The sequence below is a fragment of the Crinia signifera genome, chromosome 5 (genome assembly GCF_055691185.1).
Source record: "Crinia signifera chromosome 5, ASM5569118v1, whole genome shotgun sequence".
Classification (NCBI taxonomy): domain Eukaryota; kingdom Metazoa; phylum Chordata; class Amphibia; order Anura; family Myobatrachidae; genus Crinia; species Crinia signifera.
Window position 1 is genome coordinate 245,371,182 of NC_139221.1, and position 19,365 is coordinate 245,390,546.

At 39.2% G+C, this 19,365-nt stretch overlaps 1 protein-coding gene across 8 annotated transcripts in view; it reads left to right on the top strand.

The window, feature by feature from the left end:
- SATB1 (SATB homeobox 1) overlaps positions 1-18,956 on the top strand; it is a 166,736-nt gene extending 147,780 nt beyond the window's left edge. For all 8 annotated transcript variants that reach the window (XM_083188774.1, XM_083188781.1, XM_083188775.1 and 5 more), the window contains 2 exons: positions 16,836-17,039; positions 17,237-18,956. In XM_083188774.1, the coding sequence (XP_083044900.1) occupies positions 16,836-17,039; positions 17,237-17,755 (723 nt within the window). In that variant the 3' untranslated portion in view covers positions 17,756-18,956. The remainder of the gene's footprint in view (positions 1-16,835; positions 17,040-17,236) is intronic.
- Positions 18,957-19,365: the final 409 nt, after the last annotated feature.

Consider the following 19,365-nt stretch of genomic DNA (forward strand, 5'->3'; position numbering starts at 1 on the left):
TGTGCTATACCTTCGTGCGTGTGTGCGTGCGTGTGTGTGTTTGTTATGTTGGTAGTGTAGCAGCTAGATCTGAATATGTCAGCATGATTTCATATATATTTCATTGTAGCCAAACATAAACAGTTGAATGCAATTATATATATATAATATATATATATATATATATATATATATATATATATATACTGAATTTAATGTTACCAACAAGGATGCTATATATTATTAAATGCACCAATGTTGTGTATGCCCAGATAAAAATTTGTTTACAAAACAGAAACAGTTATGCTGTGCACACACAGTGCAATTTAGCCTTCAATTTTGACTATATAGTCAAAATCGAATCTGTATCGCAAAGACATCAAATGGAGATAGAACATGTTTTTAAGCTTTCTATCCGAATTCGATGCCGATGCGCGCTCCAGTTCAGCTGAAATCGGAAAGCCAAAATAGAGAGTGCAACAATGACTGTATAGTGCAGATTGAGGGCCAGATGCACTAAGCTTCAAAAGTGATAAAATGGAGAGTGATAAACAACCAACCAATCAGCTCCTGCCTGACATTTTCATTCATTTTATTGGTTGGGTGTTTATCACTCTCCATTTTATTTGGTTGTTTATCACTCTCCATTTTATTTTCACTGTTAGAGCTCAGTGCATCTGGCCCTGAATGTAGATAGCATAAATTGTATATAAATAGCACGAGTTAGCTAATTGCATAGCATTGGAATCTTATGGTGTGTACACACAGTGAGATTCTCTTGCTGTTCGACTTAAGATTCTAGTGCTATGCAATCTTTGCTAACTCTGTACTATTTACATGCAATTCATACAATCTGCATTAGATTTGCACTATGGGGGTTATTCTGATTCACTCAGAAAGGCACAATCACTCTCTAATGGACAAAACCATATGCACTGCAGGTGGGGCTGATGTAACATGTGCAGAGAGAGTTAGATTTGGGTGCAGGGTGTACTTCAAACTGATATCTATATTGCAGTGTAAAAATAAAGCAGCCAGTATTTACCCTGCACAGAAACAATAAAACACCCAAATCTAACTCTCTCTGCACATGTTATATCAGCCTATATAGTCATTGCTGCCCTGTCTATCTGGGTTTCGATGTGTGCTGTCACGGGTGTGCGCATCGGGATCGCAAGGTAAAAAACCTGTGCGATCTGCATACCATCTGCATACCATCTGTATGCGATTTTGACTATATAGTCAAAATCTAATGTCAAATCTCACCGTGTGTACACAGCATAAATTAAGTCTGCAGCAATAGTTTTTGTGAATAACAGTCTAAGGACTGGCATCTGCAGTGTAACTTCACACTAGTTCAGGGGTGAGGAACCTTTTTTGTGCCAAGGGCCGTTTGTATGGGGAAAAAATCCTTCGGGGGCCATATGTAAAAATTTCTCTAACATATTGTACTGCTGCAGCCGTTTGACGCTCTGGCGGCTGCCACTGAAAAGGACTGGCAGTCTCCGGCTGCTGTTAATTAAAAGGAATCTCGCAAGAACTACCAACTTCTTGCGAGAATTCCCCTGTACTTGACTCCTGGCAAAGGGTGGGAGGGCCACTCACACCGGCTACGGGGGCCGCATACGGCCCCAGGGCCTGAGGTTCCCCACCCCTGCACTAGTTGCTATGAATGCAGCATTCGTCTTGTTCTCTTATTAGGGCACTGCTTTAAAGGAGGTGTAGTAGTACATTATTTTTCACTGCCAGGTACTGAATGCCATTGAGTGTGGATATAATTTAAAAAGTTCATTTTTACATTTTGGAGTATATGATATCCTAAAACTAGCTCTACAGAATATTGTCCTTTTATTCTGGATATAACTGCAAGTTGTGCATGTTTCGCTGGCAAAAATTGTCCTTAAGTTGTTTCCTTCAGTTTCTCCCCCAACCATACCTCATTGCAGAACATACTGTAACTGCCACTTGCAGCCAATCACTGTAAGGAATGGGTCCAGGTGTTTTCCATTCTTAGCCTGGGCCTTTCAAGGCATAATGCTGCGTATTGTAGGCCAGTAAAGCATGGCCACGATTACACAGATCTCTGAAAAGTGCGTCATTGCATTTCCAGTTCAACCCATTTCACTGGGATGTGGACAGGATGCATGAGGGTGGTCTATACTGGGAGTCTGTGTAACTCCCCAAAAATTGTAAGTTCCTCTAGCGAGTATGCAAGTATGCAGCAGAAAGACGTGGCCATAATCATTTTTATGTTTTAAGTATGTGACCATGGCAGGTCCAGATTTCAAATACTAGTTATTCTAGACCACATTTGCAGTAATTCATGTTACAGTATATTGTGTAACCCGGTCCTATATGTTATTGCTGTAGTAAAATTGGAATTCTAAAAGTTCTTTAACTAGTAAATATTATGTGTTTAAGAGACACAAGTTGAGGGCTTCTCTACATTGATCAACCATAGAAATACACAAGCATCACTAAAGTGGCATGCTTGGGTATATTTGGCCGTGAACCCATGGTACTGTATTAACCATATACAGATATTACTGTAAACATTTAAGCAGCCGGTTAACCCCCAAATGCAGCTGTTTTCAAATGAATCAACTGTTTTTAGTATTATTTTTATTTTTCGGATGTTTAACACTTGAAACCTGGGACCTTATTCTAGTCCACATGCATGGATTTAATGCCACTTGCACAGCCGCCACAACCACCCCCCCCCCCCCGGCCCTCCCCTGGTTGGGGATTTCTCCGTACAGCTGCGAATGGATGTGTTGCATGAAGGAGGGCCAAATAATTCAATGGTCCCGACCATCGAATGATTTGGAAGGCACTCTCTGATGCCTTAGCTTTGCGTGCTCCCAGTACAGGAAGAGGGCGGGCAGCTAACATCCGGTGCGTCACTGTCTAATTTCCATAGGAACATCCAGCATTTTCATGGGAACAGTGGGCGTTCCTATGGGCACAGCTGCCCCACACCCACCGCCCACGCTGATAGGTGCTAACAGGACGGCAAACTAGCACTTCGCCGTGCCCACACACACCAGGCATATGCATATGCGCAGAAAAGCTCATGTGCAGAAGTAAAAAAAACGCTCCCCCGTTAGAAGCGAACAGATCAAAATCAGGCCATAGACTGGTGCGGAATCAGTAAAACCCTAATGTAAGGTGCCCATACATTGGGCAAGATGCTCCAAACAAAAAGCGCCGGGGCTTCACTGCGAGGGGTTACGCCAGTTCTAGATGGCCTAACCCCATGGAAGCCTAAGGGCTTCCTTTCGCATCCCCCGCCGCCCTACCTCACCTGTGTCCGGGCAGCCTCCTGCTGTGTGGCCCGGACCAGTGACCTCCTCCTCCCTGCATCGCTTCTGGGTGCAGGGAGGAGGAAGCGGAGAACTCACAGCCGAGTAATGGTTCAGGGAGGGAGGGGGGACCCGCTGCACATCGCCGGCCATCGCTTATTGCGTTAATAATCGCATATGTTACTGCATATGCGATTAACATATGCAATTATTAACGCAAAAGCGATGACCGGCGATGTGCTGCCAGGGTTATTAGAGAATCCTGCCCATGGAGTGATGAGCTACGTACTTTTTGTACTAGATCGCATTGCATCAAGTACAAAAAGCATGTGATGTACTACAGCAGCGTGTTTTTTGTGCTAGATGCGTGCTAGATGCGATGCAATCTAGTACAAAAAGTAGGGTCTGCACATACTCTTTGTGCTGTGCGATGTGTACGTGAGCGCCCACTGCATCGCACGGGGAAAATGCTCCCGTGTATGGGCACCTTTACCTAGTATAGCACTGATGAGTAGACGTTATATTTTTTTCCTACATTGCTTTATCAGAGAATGCTATGGTAGGCTATCACAACTAAACCAGATGCTAATGTTAAGCTGCGATTTTTGTAATATAGTAACCAGAAGTAGCACATGTTCAAAGTATAATGCTGTGAATATAGATACTGTACGATAATGAATTTACCTGTAATCTTACGCTTTGTAAGAGGCATGGCACACTATATCCATCAAGTGGGCTGTATTAAATGGAGCTGAGACCACCAGATTTTAGGACCCTAGAGATGGGTAGTATTTGCAGGACTGAAAGCCCACGACTGCTCATGATTCCAGAATATGCTTTGTTGCTTTTTATTTCCTCCTCCTCTGGCAGACCACACAGGGCTTGTTCTGAAGAACATTTTCACTAATCTGATCAGGCAGCCAAATACGCCGGGAAAACTGCTTTAATGATCCCACTAATTACCTCAAGTCAATATGAACTGTATTATTAGACTGAGGGAAAATATTCCATTAGGTCCCCCCCTTGGGAGTTTCTCCGCTTTGTGATGTCACTGAAGCCTTCGCCCTCTCGCTTGTAATTAATTTTATTTACACACGCAGGCACGCACAAGGTCACACCTGCACAACCGGAGCTGGCCAGGGAGTTAGTGGCACTCAGGCTTAATCAGATCTGTCATAATTACCATTCTGCATGTTTCTGACACACGCTGAGAAATATTTCAATTTAACTGCTGCTACCGGCACAACCAGATGTAGTGTGAGAGTGGCTGCATTGGAAATATTATTCCTCAGGATACACTCACTCCTCCTCCTTTTCCTCCCACCCCCTCCCTATTACATCTAATGTGGCACAGAAGCTGATGTATCCTGTAAATCTTAAATGCAGTGCTAGCTTGATAACAGCCGATTACACAGTTTAACCACAAACAGCTTGTTCATTTTTTCTTACAAATGAAAACCACATGTGGAGATGAAGAAAAAAATGTAACCTTTTAACTTGTTTTGCTGCTTCTCAATATAAAATATCATCTTTTTTCTTAAAAAAAAAAATAGAAAAGAAAAATGTTTTTATTGCAATTTTTAAACATGACTTATTGAGGTTTCCATTGTGAAAGGGCTAATTGCCTCAATCAATTCAGTTTAATAGAACAAGTGCTGAGATCACTTTTATTTTGCATAGAATTGTGCTGTGCTCAGAACGTGATTCGATGACACTCATCTGTTTTTGAAGAGATGGACAATCCAGTTATTTACAGCTCCGTCTGCAGTGCACATAGAAATAACTACAGTATACAGTATGTACTCCTTCAAATACCAGACCGCTGGTGCTCAGCATCCCTTGTTGAAATAGAATTGTGAAGGTCCAAAATAGAAGTGTCCGGCGGTTACTTAAAGACTGCTATTTATCTATGGGCCTGATTTGTGGTTATCTAGCCTTTCCACATGCCAAATATTTTTAAACGGACATATTATGCCAGATATAATAGCTTCCAACTTCAGCGACCAATCGTCATGCTTTTTTTTTTTTTAAAGGGACAGTCATTTGCAATGCAAAATCTTGCCTTGCAAAGGATTGCCCCTTTAAAAAAAAAGTCTGAGATCGGCCAGCATCCCACACTGCCACTTAACTTGGATGCTATTACAAATGGCATGGCAGCTATTGGAGCACTGTATATACTGTATAAGTTATTGGTTAGTATTAATGGTAGAATTACCCCACAATGCTGGCATGAATTTGCACAAAAGTGTAGTTTTGTGCAAATTCTGTCAGGATCCAGCTCATGATGGGTGCGAGATAATGCTAATATTGCTGGCGTTAAAATGCCTTGACAACAGGACATCGCACCCTTTGCAGTTAATAGGAGGGACCCCTTAGGGCAGGGATGTGGAACCTTTGGCCCTCCAGATGTTGTTGAACTTCACATCCCAGCTTGCCCTGCTACAGTTTTGCTTTTTGGCCATGCTAAAACTGTTGCAAAGCATGCTGGGATGTGTAATCCAACAACAGCTGGAGGGCCGGAGGTTCCCCATGCCTGCCTTAGGGTATCATCTGGCATTAGGGGCAGTTTTAGAGAAGAGAGGCGCCTGCAGGCCCCCTCCACAGGCTTTGTCCCAGAGTCTACTGCTAATGTGTACATTTCTGGGAACATGACACCCTTGCTGTATCCGCAATGAATTCTCTACAGCGTATGCACAAACCTCTAGGGCAGGCATGTCCAAACTATGGCCCTACAGCTGTTGTGAAAATACACATCCCAGCATGCCTTGCCATAGTTTTAGCATTCCCTAATAGCAAAACTGTGGCAAGGCATGATGGGACTTGTAGTTTCACAACAACTGGAGGGCCATAGTTTGGGGAAACAGATATAGGAATAGTTGCATCACAAATAGGACAAGCTCCTAAGCCTGAATTTTGTTTCAGTATAACAGCAGATATTCACATTTGACAGTTCAGCAAGATCATGTAACACTAAGGGGATATTTAATCTTGGAATGTTGCGACAGTCGGAATCCTTGCCTGTGTTTGCCCAGGACAGGTCGGAATTCAATGTTCTGCCTGCCGAGTATCGAAAATGGGGCGTGTTACCGAAACCAGTCAAGAAACCGATGTGAATTTGACAATCCACGGCCAATTCCAACAAAACTGATCTGACTCGTTTCAAAGTTGGATCTGATTTGTCGAAGTCCACCTTCAATGATGTCGGAAACGTCAGCATTGAATAGGCGGCGGGTGCTATTTCTTATCGGAAATAGCGCCGGACATTAAATACCCCCCTATGATGCTAATGGAAATGTAAGTAACATTTCATATTTATATCATACATTCGTCAATATGATGGTTTTGTTATGCACTTATACCAGTAGAACTGAAAATATGGCATCTCACAAGTGAGTGAATAATGAAATAAAGTAGTTAACAGTAATACTGTAATTTCATGATGTGAAACATTAATAATAACAGTTTTATTACGGTATGTGTTCTATCATGATCCGGTTGCCGCCATGCCTCTAGCAGTTCTGTTGCTCGATCTGTCTAGAGGTGTTACTGCATAACCTGTGTATTGTGCTTCACATTTAAAGTGTCTTATTTCTTTTACAAATTCACCTAAAGAGCCACAGATGATAAATATTAAAATATATCTGTAAATAAAAGTATATATACACTGCTCACACTCCTGTGAAATCAAACTGTCCACTTAGGAAGCAACACTGATTGACAATCAATTTTGCTGTTGTGCAAAAGGAATAGACAACAGGTGGAAATTATAGGCAATTATCAAGACACCCCCAATAAATTAGTTGTTCTGCAGGTGGTGACCACAGACCATTTCTTAGCTCCTATGCTCTCTGGCTGATGTTTTGGTCACTTTTGAAAGCTGGTGGTGATTTCACTCTAGTGATAGCATGAGACGGAGTCTACAATTTACACAAGTGGCTCAGGTAGTGCAGCTCATCCAGGATGGCACATCAATGCGAGCTGTGGCAAGAAGATTTGCTGTGTCTGTCAGCATAGTGTTCAGAGCATGGAGGCCTTACCAGGAGACAGGCCAGTACATCAGGAGACATGGAGGAGGCCGTTGGAGGGCAACAACCCAGCAGCAGGACTGCTACCTCCACCTTTGTGCAAGGAGGAACAGGAGGAGCACTGCCAGAGCCCTGCAAAATTACCTCCAGCAGGCCACAAATGTGCATGTGTCTACTCAGTCAGAAACAGACTCCATGAGGGCCCGACGTCCACATGTGGGGGTTGCGCTTGCAGCCCAACACCATGCAGGATGTTTCACTTTTGCCAGAGAACACCAAGATTGGCAATTTCAACACTGGCGCCCTTTGCTCTTCACAGATGAAAGCAGGTTCACACTGAGCAAGTGACAGATGTGACAGAGTCTGGAGACACCAAGGAGAATGTTCTGCTGCCTGCAACTTCCTCCAGCATGACCGGTATAGCAGCGGGTCAGTAATGGTGTGGGGTGGCAATTCTTTGGGGGGGGGGCAGACCCCCATGTGCTCGCAGAGGTAGCTTGACTGCCATTAGGTAACGAGATGAGATACTCTGACCCCTTATGAGACCATATGCTGGTGCGGTTGGCCCAGGGTTCCTGCTAATGCAAGACAATGCTAGATCTCATGTGGCTTGAGTGTGTCAGCAGTTCCTGAAAGACTAAGACATTGATGCTATGGACTGGTCCGCCCGTTCTCCAGACCTGAATCCAATTGAGCACATCTGGTACATCGTGTTTCGCTCCATCTACCAACGCCATGTTGCACCACAGACCATCCAGGAGTTGGCAGATGCTTTAGTCCAGGTCTGGGAGGAGATCCCTCAGAAGACCATCAGGAGCATGCCCAGGCATTGTAGGGAGGTCATATAGGCATGTGGAGGCCACACACACTACTGAGCCTTATTTTGACTTGTTTAAAGGACATTACATCAAAGTTGGATCAGCTTGTAGTGTGTTTTTCCACTTTAATTTTGAGTGTGACTCCAAATCCAGTCTTCCATGGGATAATATATTTGATTTCCATTGCTCATGTTTGTGTGATTTTGATGTCAGCACATTCAACTATGTAAAGAACAAAGTATTAAATAAGAATATTTCCTTCATTCAGATCTAGGATGTGTTATGTTAGTGTTCCCTTTATTTTTTTTGAGCAGTGTATATATAGATAGATAGCATTATTATACAGTTATGCATAGAAAAGGATGAAGGATGCTAGGTAGAGTATATAGAGATACAAAATATCATTTTCAAAGTAGGGACAGTTTTTTCTCATTATCATTAAGGCATATTTCATATTAAATTACATTGTGATTGAAACAGTAGGGAAGACAAAGTGCATCGTTTTTGCCCTCAACTCTAATGTCTTTAATCAAATAATGACCTTCTGGAAATAGTTAATTTTAAGCATTTGAAAAGATCAATACCACTTTGCCACCAAAAAATGGCAGAGATGATGAAATCTGATGTATTTAAAGCACCATTTTACCCTTTTAACCTAGTAAATAATTTAAAATGCTTTCAATGCCTCTTTCTGCCGTCATAATGTATTTTATTGTTCAACTCATTACATATATATATATATATATATATATATATATACTGTGTACTGTGTATATATATATATATATATATATATATATATATATATATATAGTTCTTTTTCAAATGTGCAGTCCTGAAAGGATGACCAGATTTGCTGTGTGTCATGCCTTCCTAATATTGCATAACAACGCTAAAGGTATAAGTATTTGGCTGAGAGGCTCATCTCTGTTTTACTAGCAAATACCCTATAATTATTCTTGTAGTATTGAGTGCATATTTATTAGCGTCCTGATACTGGATGTTTTCAGGTATTACTGCTTAAAGGACAGAACTCTCCATTATGTAGAGTCTTTATAGGACTAGTACATACAGTATAGAAATAGTCACCAGGACCGTGTATGTTACCTGGCAAACACCCCAATTACATTACTTTAAAAACATCACTATTAAACATTACCCAACAAATTCTGCTATGTGTTACTGACAGTAGTAAATATAAGTGTTACATACTGCAGTGGTTCCCAACCCTGGTCCTCAAGTACCCCCAACAGTGCATGTTTTGCAGGTCTCCACGCAGAATCACAAGTGCTATAATTACCTCCACCTGTGGATCTTTTAAAATGTGCCTGAATAAAGAGTGCACCTGCCGGGTGACCTGGAAAACGTGGACTGATGGGGGTACTTGAGGACCAGGGTTGGGAACCACTGACATACTGTATCACCTAAGTAAACAGCATTATATGTTACCTTCCAAACACCACCATTAGAATTTACCTAGAAAACACCATCATTGTATGTCACCTAGAAAACACCACCGTTGTATGTAACCTACCAAACACCACCTAGTAATCACTATTATTGTATGTTACCAAGCAAAAAAAGATTATTTATACTTTGCAATGCAAACTACGTCTTTATACTTTAAAAATATCCACTTTACATGTTACCAAACTAACAGCACTGGTATATGTTACCTAGCACAAAGCATGTTATATTTTACCTAGCAATAACCACAGTTATACGTTACTTTCCAAACACCACCCATAGAGTATACTTCAGAAAACACCACCATTGTACAGTCACCTAGAAAACAGCACAGTTCTACAGTATGTTAGCTAGAAAAACACCACTATTATACCATGTATGTCACTTAGCAAACATCACTGTTGCACATCACCTATGAAACACTATTGTTATACGTTACTGATACACCTTTCACACTGCACTTTTAAAACGGTATATTGCCGTTTTTTTTTTCCTTTTTAAAACGTTTAAGGCTGCAGTGTGAAGGTGCCAGAGTTGATTTACTGGTTAAAGTTAACTGGTATTTCAACACGTTTAAAAAGCAGAGTCCTACACGTTTCAAAGACGTTTTTTAGGCAGTGTGAATGGCTCTATTTCTATGGCTTAAAACGTGTCCCTTGGGGGTTAAACAGGTTTGGTATTAAATGCTTTTTAAAACGGTTTTCACCTGCAATGTGAAAGGTCTTAAGGTTCAGACCAGTTTTAGAGTCCAATTTAAGAATGAATACAGGGTCAATACCCGTTTCTGCAATGTGAAAGCAGTATTAGCCACCATTACACATTACCTAGCAAACACCACTATTACACATGACATAGCAAACACCACCATTACACATTACCTAGGAAACACCACCATTACACATTACCTAGGAAACACCACTATTACACATCACATAGCAAACGCCACCATTACACATTACCTAGCAAACACCACTATTACACATGACATAGCAAACACCACCATTACACATTACCTAGGAAACACCACCATTACACATTACCTAGGAAACACCACCATCACACATTACCTAGGAAACACCACCATTACACATTACCTAGGAAACACCACCATTACACATTACCTAGGAAACACCACTATTACACATCACATAGCAAACGCCACCATTACACATTACCTAGGAAACACCACTAATAAACATCACATAGCAAATGCCACCATTACACATTACCTAGGAAACACCACTATTACACATGACATAGCAAACGCCACCATTACACGTTACCTAGGAAACACCACTATTACATATGACATAGCAAACGCCACCATTACACATTACCTAGTTAACACCACTATTACACATGACCTAGCAAACGCCACCATTACACATTACCTAGGAAACACCACCATTACATATGACATAGCAAACGCCACCATTACACTTTACCTTGCGGACACCCATTATATGTTACCTATTATAAAAGATTGTGATGTGATTCAAATATTATTACTAATTGCAAAGGTAGCAAAGCAAATTCATGGAATATTTGTATGTGGGATTGGTCAGCACTCACCTGAAGTGGTTGTTGATAAACTAAGCTGCTGGTCTCCGAAGAGGGGGGGCTACCCTCTAGATAGTAATAGATATCAAAATGGAGATGACACCTGGTAGATGGATGGTATAAAAAAGTGCAGATGTTAATATGGAAATATAATCATATCATCTATCAACCCAATGAACTAAATTGTGCCAGGTGTCAATATAGTACACATGAATCAATATATTGCACAATAATGAAATTAATTAATAAGTGGATGAAAAAATGTAAATAAAAAAGGAATAGTGTAAAAAGTAAAGGGGGAGGGTTTCCACGTATTGATCTTCTCGGGTAGGTAAGGGTATAGGGATGAGGCGAGCCTATCGAGAAAATAAGTTTGCAGTAGAGGACACAGGGTGTTGGTGCGGAGGGCTGGCATCCCGACCCCTCACCAGTACACCTCGAACCTGGGTAATCAGTTGTGGATTATTATTTACACCAATCTCCATTTTGATACCATGGATTATTTGAACTATCCAGATATATGGTGAGGCACATAAACAATCCGCACAGACTATTATTTGCAAGTGGTAAAAAAAACAACTAGACTGCTCGATTTGCTTCTCTTGAATAGAATAGATATTGAGCATGAAGCTAAGGGCCTGATTCTGGTTCACGTGCAAAATTCTCTCTCTAATGGACAAAACCATGTCCATTGCAAGTGTGGCAGATGTATCATGTACTGATAGATCACTATTTCTTATACTGTCTATAAACTTTAAGGGTGGGATGTAGTGCTGCCAAAGTTTAGCAGCTGTGTGGGATGCTGGCCGAATTTGGATGATTTTTTTTGAAAGGGACAGTCTTTTACAAGGCATGGTTTTACATTTGTGACCATTTTCTATCTTTGCAGATTTATTAACAGTCAATGGGGCAGATTTATTAAGCCTTAATAAGAGATAAATGCAAGGGTGATAGAGATAAACGTCCAGCCAATCAGCACCTTACTGACTTTTTTCAAACACAGCCTGTGACATGGCAGTTAGCAGGTGATTGGCTGGACGTTTATCTCTCCTTATCACCCTTGCATTTATCTCTTGTTAAGGCTTAATACATCTGCCCCAATGTGTCCATATCTACTGATAACACCTAAGTAGAATTATTAGAACAGCAAAGGATAGTAACTTGCGACAGACAGATTTAGACAAAATGAAAAGCTGATTATTAAATAGGAAAATAAAAGTTAATGTTGGTAAATCTTTACCAGAATGGTAGTAAACATAGTTATTTATACATTAAATGGGTTAAAACTGAGGAAATTTGAGATGGAAACAGATTTAGGAATTCTAGTTGTCAGAAAGCTGAGTAGTAACACACAGTGCCAGGCAGCAGCTGCAAAGGCGTATAAAAATGGAGAAATGCATATGATACAAACATAGTATTAGCATGGTGTAAATGACTAGTTACACTTAATCTTGAATATGAACACTACAACGGGTTTACTTTGGAGACATAGGCAACTTAGGGCTGAATTAATATGTAGAAATATATTCAAGGTTAATGGAAAGATTTATGTAGCACATATTTTATACCAAAGCCCAGGATAAGGGGTCATCAACTGCAACCTTGAGCATAACAAGGGTCTCGCTTGTGAGGGTGCTTAATATGTGAAATTCCTTACAAATAGGTGGTAATGGCAAGTCTAATAACAGGATAAAGAATAAAAAGGATGTGAAGTAATGGAGTCAATGACAACACCTTCATTTGAGAGTTGTGATTCTCCGGAAGTCTTTCATGGGCGGAGGTGACTGGGAAGTTTATTTTTTATGACACTTAAATTGCAATGCTCACAAAGCAGCCAATTGGGCATTACATTCGCTTTTATTGTCTTCAACTGCTGTACAAAAATAGCAAAATCATAGTATTTTCTATGGACAACATCACCTTACTCCAGTCACCATTTTCCATTATTGTCTGTGTTTATGTTAATTTACAGTAGACCATCAGTGCTTTAGGTACGTGGAGAAGTTGCTCATATTACTGTAGATCAATAGAATGATTAAGCACATCTTATAAAATGCTAGCAAGAACGTGATTTGTTGCTATGGGAAACTTCTCCACCTTTCCATATTTAGAACTTAGTTAGAACTTTAGAAAGTTTTGATAGGTCACATGGTGTAAGACCTATTCTTGATGCTACGCAAATTATGTATGAGTCACCACCCTCTAGCCAGTTGACGATACCGTACTATAGCAGATGATGACTTATGTTGCTTTAGGAACATGTGAGGTTGTTGCCCTTGCGATCAGTCATGTATTTTCCTATTTTGTTCTTGCTGTTGGGAAATAATACTAGACAAATAATAATTTCATGACAGGGTTACATCAAGGTTATAATTCAACCAAATATTACAAATGCTTTAAAGCATGTATTTAAAATATTAACTACTCCTACACTAATAATAACTATTTAGATATGTTAATACTCCACCCTTGTCCATAAATCTTAGCAATTTGTCTGGGATTCAAAAAGAAAAAATCTTATGGAACTAAAACAATGATATAAAACTGGGAGAGGCAAAACTGTAATTAGTTTGTGCAAGCTACAGTATCAACACCGCTGTGCGTCTTCTTAAACCGAACAAAATGTATCAATGTGTTCTGTTTACTAATTTATGACCAGCTATTTTGAGGGTTTTTTTTTTTCTTAATTTCTGTTTAGTATTATATTTATATAAATTAATAATAAAAACTCAGTTATAAGACCTTATATATTTAAATAAAATGACATTGAAATCATTTTCAGCACATTATTGCTTAGTGTTGCAAGACATCTGCAGATGGTACTTGGTTGCAGTGCAGCGCATAACAATATTTCTCGTGTGACAGATGGATTTAAGACCTTTATTTCTCAATAAATTTTGCTTTACAATACATAACTTTACAGGATTTGTGTTGTATGTAGCAGGTTTGAACAGAGCCTAGCATTCATCTGCATGGCATTTTCAGTTCATGCGCTACTCATGCCAACAATTAAGGAAAGTGGCGAGCAAGGTTATTGGCTTCCGCTAATAGCAGAATATTGAACAGAGAAAGGGTGTTTAGAACAGAAGGTGTCACATTAATTGTTGTCAGTTTCAAAAGTAGCAACTTCCTAAAAGTTCAAATAATTTATTTGCTTGTATTTTTTTCCTCAGTATCTTTATACCATCTGCTGTATACTTGATTTTTTTTTTGTAAGATTTTAGGAATGAGTCAGTGCAGCCATTTGTGTTGTTTCTACTTACTGGAGGGAATGCAGCCAGCATCTAAAAAAAAGTGACATATTTTAAAGACCACATCTGGCCTGGGGTCCTCTATGTCATGCCATACCATGCTTTGGTTCAAAGTATGACTATCCTAGTTTTCCTCAAGGGCGACTTGTGTGGCCCTCTAACCTTCAAAGTACGTGCACAATACCTTTTTACTCTGTAATAAGGTAAAACTTAATTAACCAATGAAGACTCAATGATAACAACTTATCATCAGGCGGCATTGTTACATAAGATAAATATATATTATGACATATAAAAATGAAACATTACAGGTTTTTCAAAAAAATTCTACTAGCCTCAGAAATATAGGTGTAAGGCTGGAACACAATTCTGCTTTTATCCTGCAACCTGTTACTTGCTATTGTTCTTGTTAGAGGGAAGGCCCGGGTTACTTTGGAATACTTGGGTTCATCAACTAGTGTGAAAAGGTTAAGTAACCTTAAACCAGGCTGTCTCTACCATTAGGCAGCTTTTAGCTTAAGGCATCTTGGAGGTGCACCTGAGTCTATCACAAATACCACTTTCACATCGCATTGCCGGGTCGGACCAGGCTCCAAACCCAGGTCCAGCACTATGACATTAAACTCTGGTCACCCATTATACACAGGGTGACCTGGGTTTAACCGTTCTTACTGTATATCCCACCCCGATGTGGGTCGACTCGGCAATAACCTGGGTTTGAGGAGTGGTGTGAAAGGGGTCAAATATAAGAATTACTCTGTCCAATTATTCATTTTCAAAGTCATTTTCAAAGTCACTAGCATGTCACGTAAAGGAGTGTACACACAGCGCAATCGTCTTGCGATTAGATCGATCGGGATTGAATCGCACGGCAAGCAAAACACATTAAGTTTTGACTATATAGTACAGATCTGTACTATATCTGTACTATATAGTATTGCTTGCACAGTCTATTTTTCTATTCGATTATAGACTAAACAGGATTGCGAATTGGGATCGAATCGGCATTTAAATGTGGCTGAAAGCCGTTAGATTTAGATTCAAATTTGCCTTTAGAAGCAAAATCGAATAGAAAAATTGACCATCGAACCATGTGTACACCCTATTATATGCCTTATACATTGTAAGTATATAAATACTGTTATTTACTTCATAAAAGTAATACAAAACAACCTATGTAAAATAAATATATTGATATAAGGAATAGATTTTTATGTTTAATAAGTACTCTTTTTAAATAATGTTTTACCAATGTATTTCCTATTCTTTTTAAAATGCTTTGCATTTCAGAGATACAACATTGATCTTTCAGCATACTTTATATTTTGCATATGTATGTATAATTATGTGGTTTATTGTACCATTTTTAATTTTCAATTTTTATAATTAGGCATTTCCCACAGGATGTAGATAAATGTCAGCTTTTGCACTAGCCAAGCATTTAAGGATTATTAGAAACATGTACATTGTAAATAGTCATTTTTTTTGTAAACAGTTGGTTAAAAAAATGAATACATCTGAGATGACAATGATAAGCTTAACGCTGGTTCAGTTGATTGGGGAAGCATGTTAGATTTGATCTTCATGTTGCATTTCTGCAAAAAGAGTGAATAAGAATGATTTAGGTTTGTTGAAGAAGATGGTCATCTTGTGTCTAGCGTATTTGTCTTGCTTATGTGAATCAAAGCACTGATACAGTTTCCACTTAAGTCATATGATAAAAATGGGGGTTGTGTTTCTTATAGAGCACTATATTTAAAATAGAAAGTTACTTATAAAGTATCTACAAGGACTAGGTATAGTTTAAATTAAGTTTTAATGTTCTCATCATAATGGGGGAATTTGTCCTATGCCTCTGTACAGACAGATTGGACAGTATATCAATTGTAAAAACATTGAGACCTTACATTACATCAATCTATATTATACACTAGTTTAGTGTATTATATAGAGGTGTCCTCAGACATCACCTGGACAGTCTGCTAGCGATGGACATCTTAGATGCAACTCGATGTGGCTAGGAAGGGACTCTTGTATATCTGTGAGCCACTGAGTCTCTGAAGTGTTACGATGCAGCACCCATGGTTTATATTCATGCCAAGTTCTGCTGTGCTTCACATACAGACTCAGTGGCAAACAGATATATGAGTGTTGCATACCAAATTATTCAAAATTTCACCAAAAAGACGCCCGGCGCTAGCGGAGTTGCATTGGACCTGTCAGCTCACTTGCTTCAGGCATTTCCCGCTACATGGCGTATTGAGGCAAGATTTATAAGAACACATCTGTATGTATATATTATCACAAATAGAATAGAAATTAGGAACATGTTATTTTGGGTGTAAAAGCGGATTCTTAAGTGAAAATGGAGGAGACTGGATGGTACAAAATGTCAATAAATAATGAAACTTCTTTTATTGCTTTGTGTTACAGGGCTGGCTTTGTGAACTGTTGAGGTGGAAAGAAGACCCCTCACCTGAAAACAGGACTCTTTGGGAGAATCTTTCAATGATTCGTCGGTTTCTCAGTCTTCCTCAAACAGAGAGAGATGTTATCTATGAGCAAGAGAGCAATGCGGTTCATCAGCATGGTGACAGGCCATCCCATATGATCCATGTGTCTGCGGAACAGATTCAGGTCAGTAACCCTTTCTACATCTACAACAATAACAACTGATCCTTAGTATCATTCTACCTAAGTGACTGTATGGTTATCGGGACATCTCTTCTTCTAATTCCCACAGTATATTGAATAAATACTGATGCTTAGTTTAAATAATTTAGATTCTTCCTTACTGGGTATTAATCACAGATATGTATTTCTTTATTTTGCAGCAACAGCAGCAGCAGCAGCAACAACAACAGCAGCAGCAGCAGCAACCACAGCCACCACAACAACCACCACAGCCACCAGGGCCCAGGCTGCCACCTAGGCAGCCTACTGTGGCATCTCCAGCGGAATCAGAAGACGAAAACCGCCAACAGACCCGTCCGCGAACAAAAATCTCTGTAGAGGCCTTGGGTATTTTACAGAGTTTCATACAAGATGTTGGCCTGTACCCAGATGAGGAAGCAATTCAAACTTTATCTGCTCAGCTTGACCTACCCAAGTTCACAATTATCAAGTTTTTCCAGAATCAGCGTTACTATCTAAAACACCATGGGAAGCTGAAAGACAATTCTGGTTTAGAGGTAGATGTTGCAGAGTATGAAGAGGAAGAGTTACCCAAGGACATGGATGGGGACAGCCAAGATAAAAGTACTACTAATACACTGTTTTCAGTTAAACTTGAAGACAATTTAACTGGAGAAAGGAATACAGACATCACTGCAGACCTGAATGACTTATCATAAAGTATTATTTTTATTCAAAAGTTCCACTGGTATTACTATTAACAATTCCATCCTGTGTACTGTCAGTAACACTTTATTGTACAATGTACGGCTGATGAATCTTGGGGGTGGGGTGGGTTGGGGGGACTTGCACAAAAAAAAAAGGAAATGATGCAGAAGATATTTAAATGTTTTACTCTGTCTATAAACTTTTCTTAGCTCCTGATGAAATAATGAAGATTGCTCTGAAATCTGTGTTCACTGGATAAGCCACAACATACTTGACAAGCATGATTCCAGTGCCAGCCAATTGAAAGCTGGAGCATTGAAACAAGCATACAAACCTTCAGTGGTTTTTCGTTTTCTGTTTTCCTGTTCTAATCCACACTTGATCTTCAGAAAGTCACGCTTATATAAATAGGAGAGTATGTTACTCTTGCACAGTTATAGGGTGCAGATGGGCTCTATGCTGTGGTATGCATTTTAAAATGATAACATGCCAACAAATGCCTTGTGTTATATGGCACTGCCGTAATTTAGACTTCTTATGTTTTCATTTTGGAAATAAAAGGTCACTGTATTTTTATTTTGTTTTATTGGTTCTAAAAGGAAGAATATGTGAACGTTTGGTCCCACTATCTGTAGATTCTGCAGCATCATGTTGTAATTATTTTTGGGGGACTACATTATTTTATTTTTTTTGTTGTATGTAATATTGCTTATCTTTGTTACAATACTGGTTCTTTATTTTCTATTTATATATGTATTTTGATGGGCAGTAAAACAAAGTGTCTTAAAAGTTTTAAATAGAGAAAATGTGCTTTACAGAGTTGCCTATAAAAAAGTGCTCTATGTTATCCAAGCAATTCATACTATAAAGCTTCACTCTTATTGTGGTATGCAATTTTTACTATCATGCAAACAAGCTTAGGTAAATAAAACAAATAGATCACCCTAGAAACTTATGCAATTAATGTGAAAAAATAATTGTGTGCAATGTGTCTTCCCTTGGTTTACAATCAATTTTCAAGCTACATCTGTACAAAGTTTCTGTATAAAGGTGTATTTCATTTTTTTATGAGTTTATGCCTATGAAAACACCAGTTATTTTGTTAAAGCTGGTTGTTTTTGTAAATGTATCACAATTTTCTTTATGCAAAGATGTTCTGACTAGAAGTGGTTATTGACTGTAACTACACAATTAAAATTGTTTGGTATGATATGGTAAGTTTGTGTCTGTTACAGTAGACATGAAGTAACATCAGTGACTGCAAACAGTTGCCCGTACAGTAAGTTGCCAGGCGTCTAAGATTGGTTGACAACAAATATTGTAGTTAAACATACTTCAGAGTAAGAATTCATTAACAAACACAACGGTTTTATGGGAAATATTTTACACAATTTACAATAAGAACATGCACAAACAGGTGCGTAACAGGTCATAAACCCAGTTTAAAAATAAGAAGCCAATATAAGATTATTACTGCAGTTGCTCTCTGCTTACCTACCGTATCCTATTGTTTTGCAAATCTTCGACATAATATTTAAGAAATTGTAACAATAGGGTTTCTTTTTTATCCTAAAGTATGTCCAGTCTAGGCCATTGCATCCCAAAATGTGTGCCGTGGCAC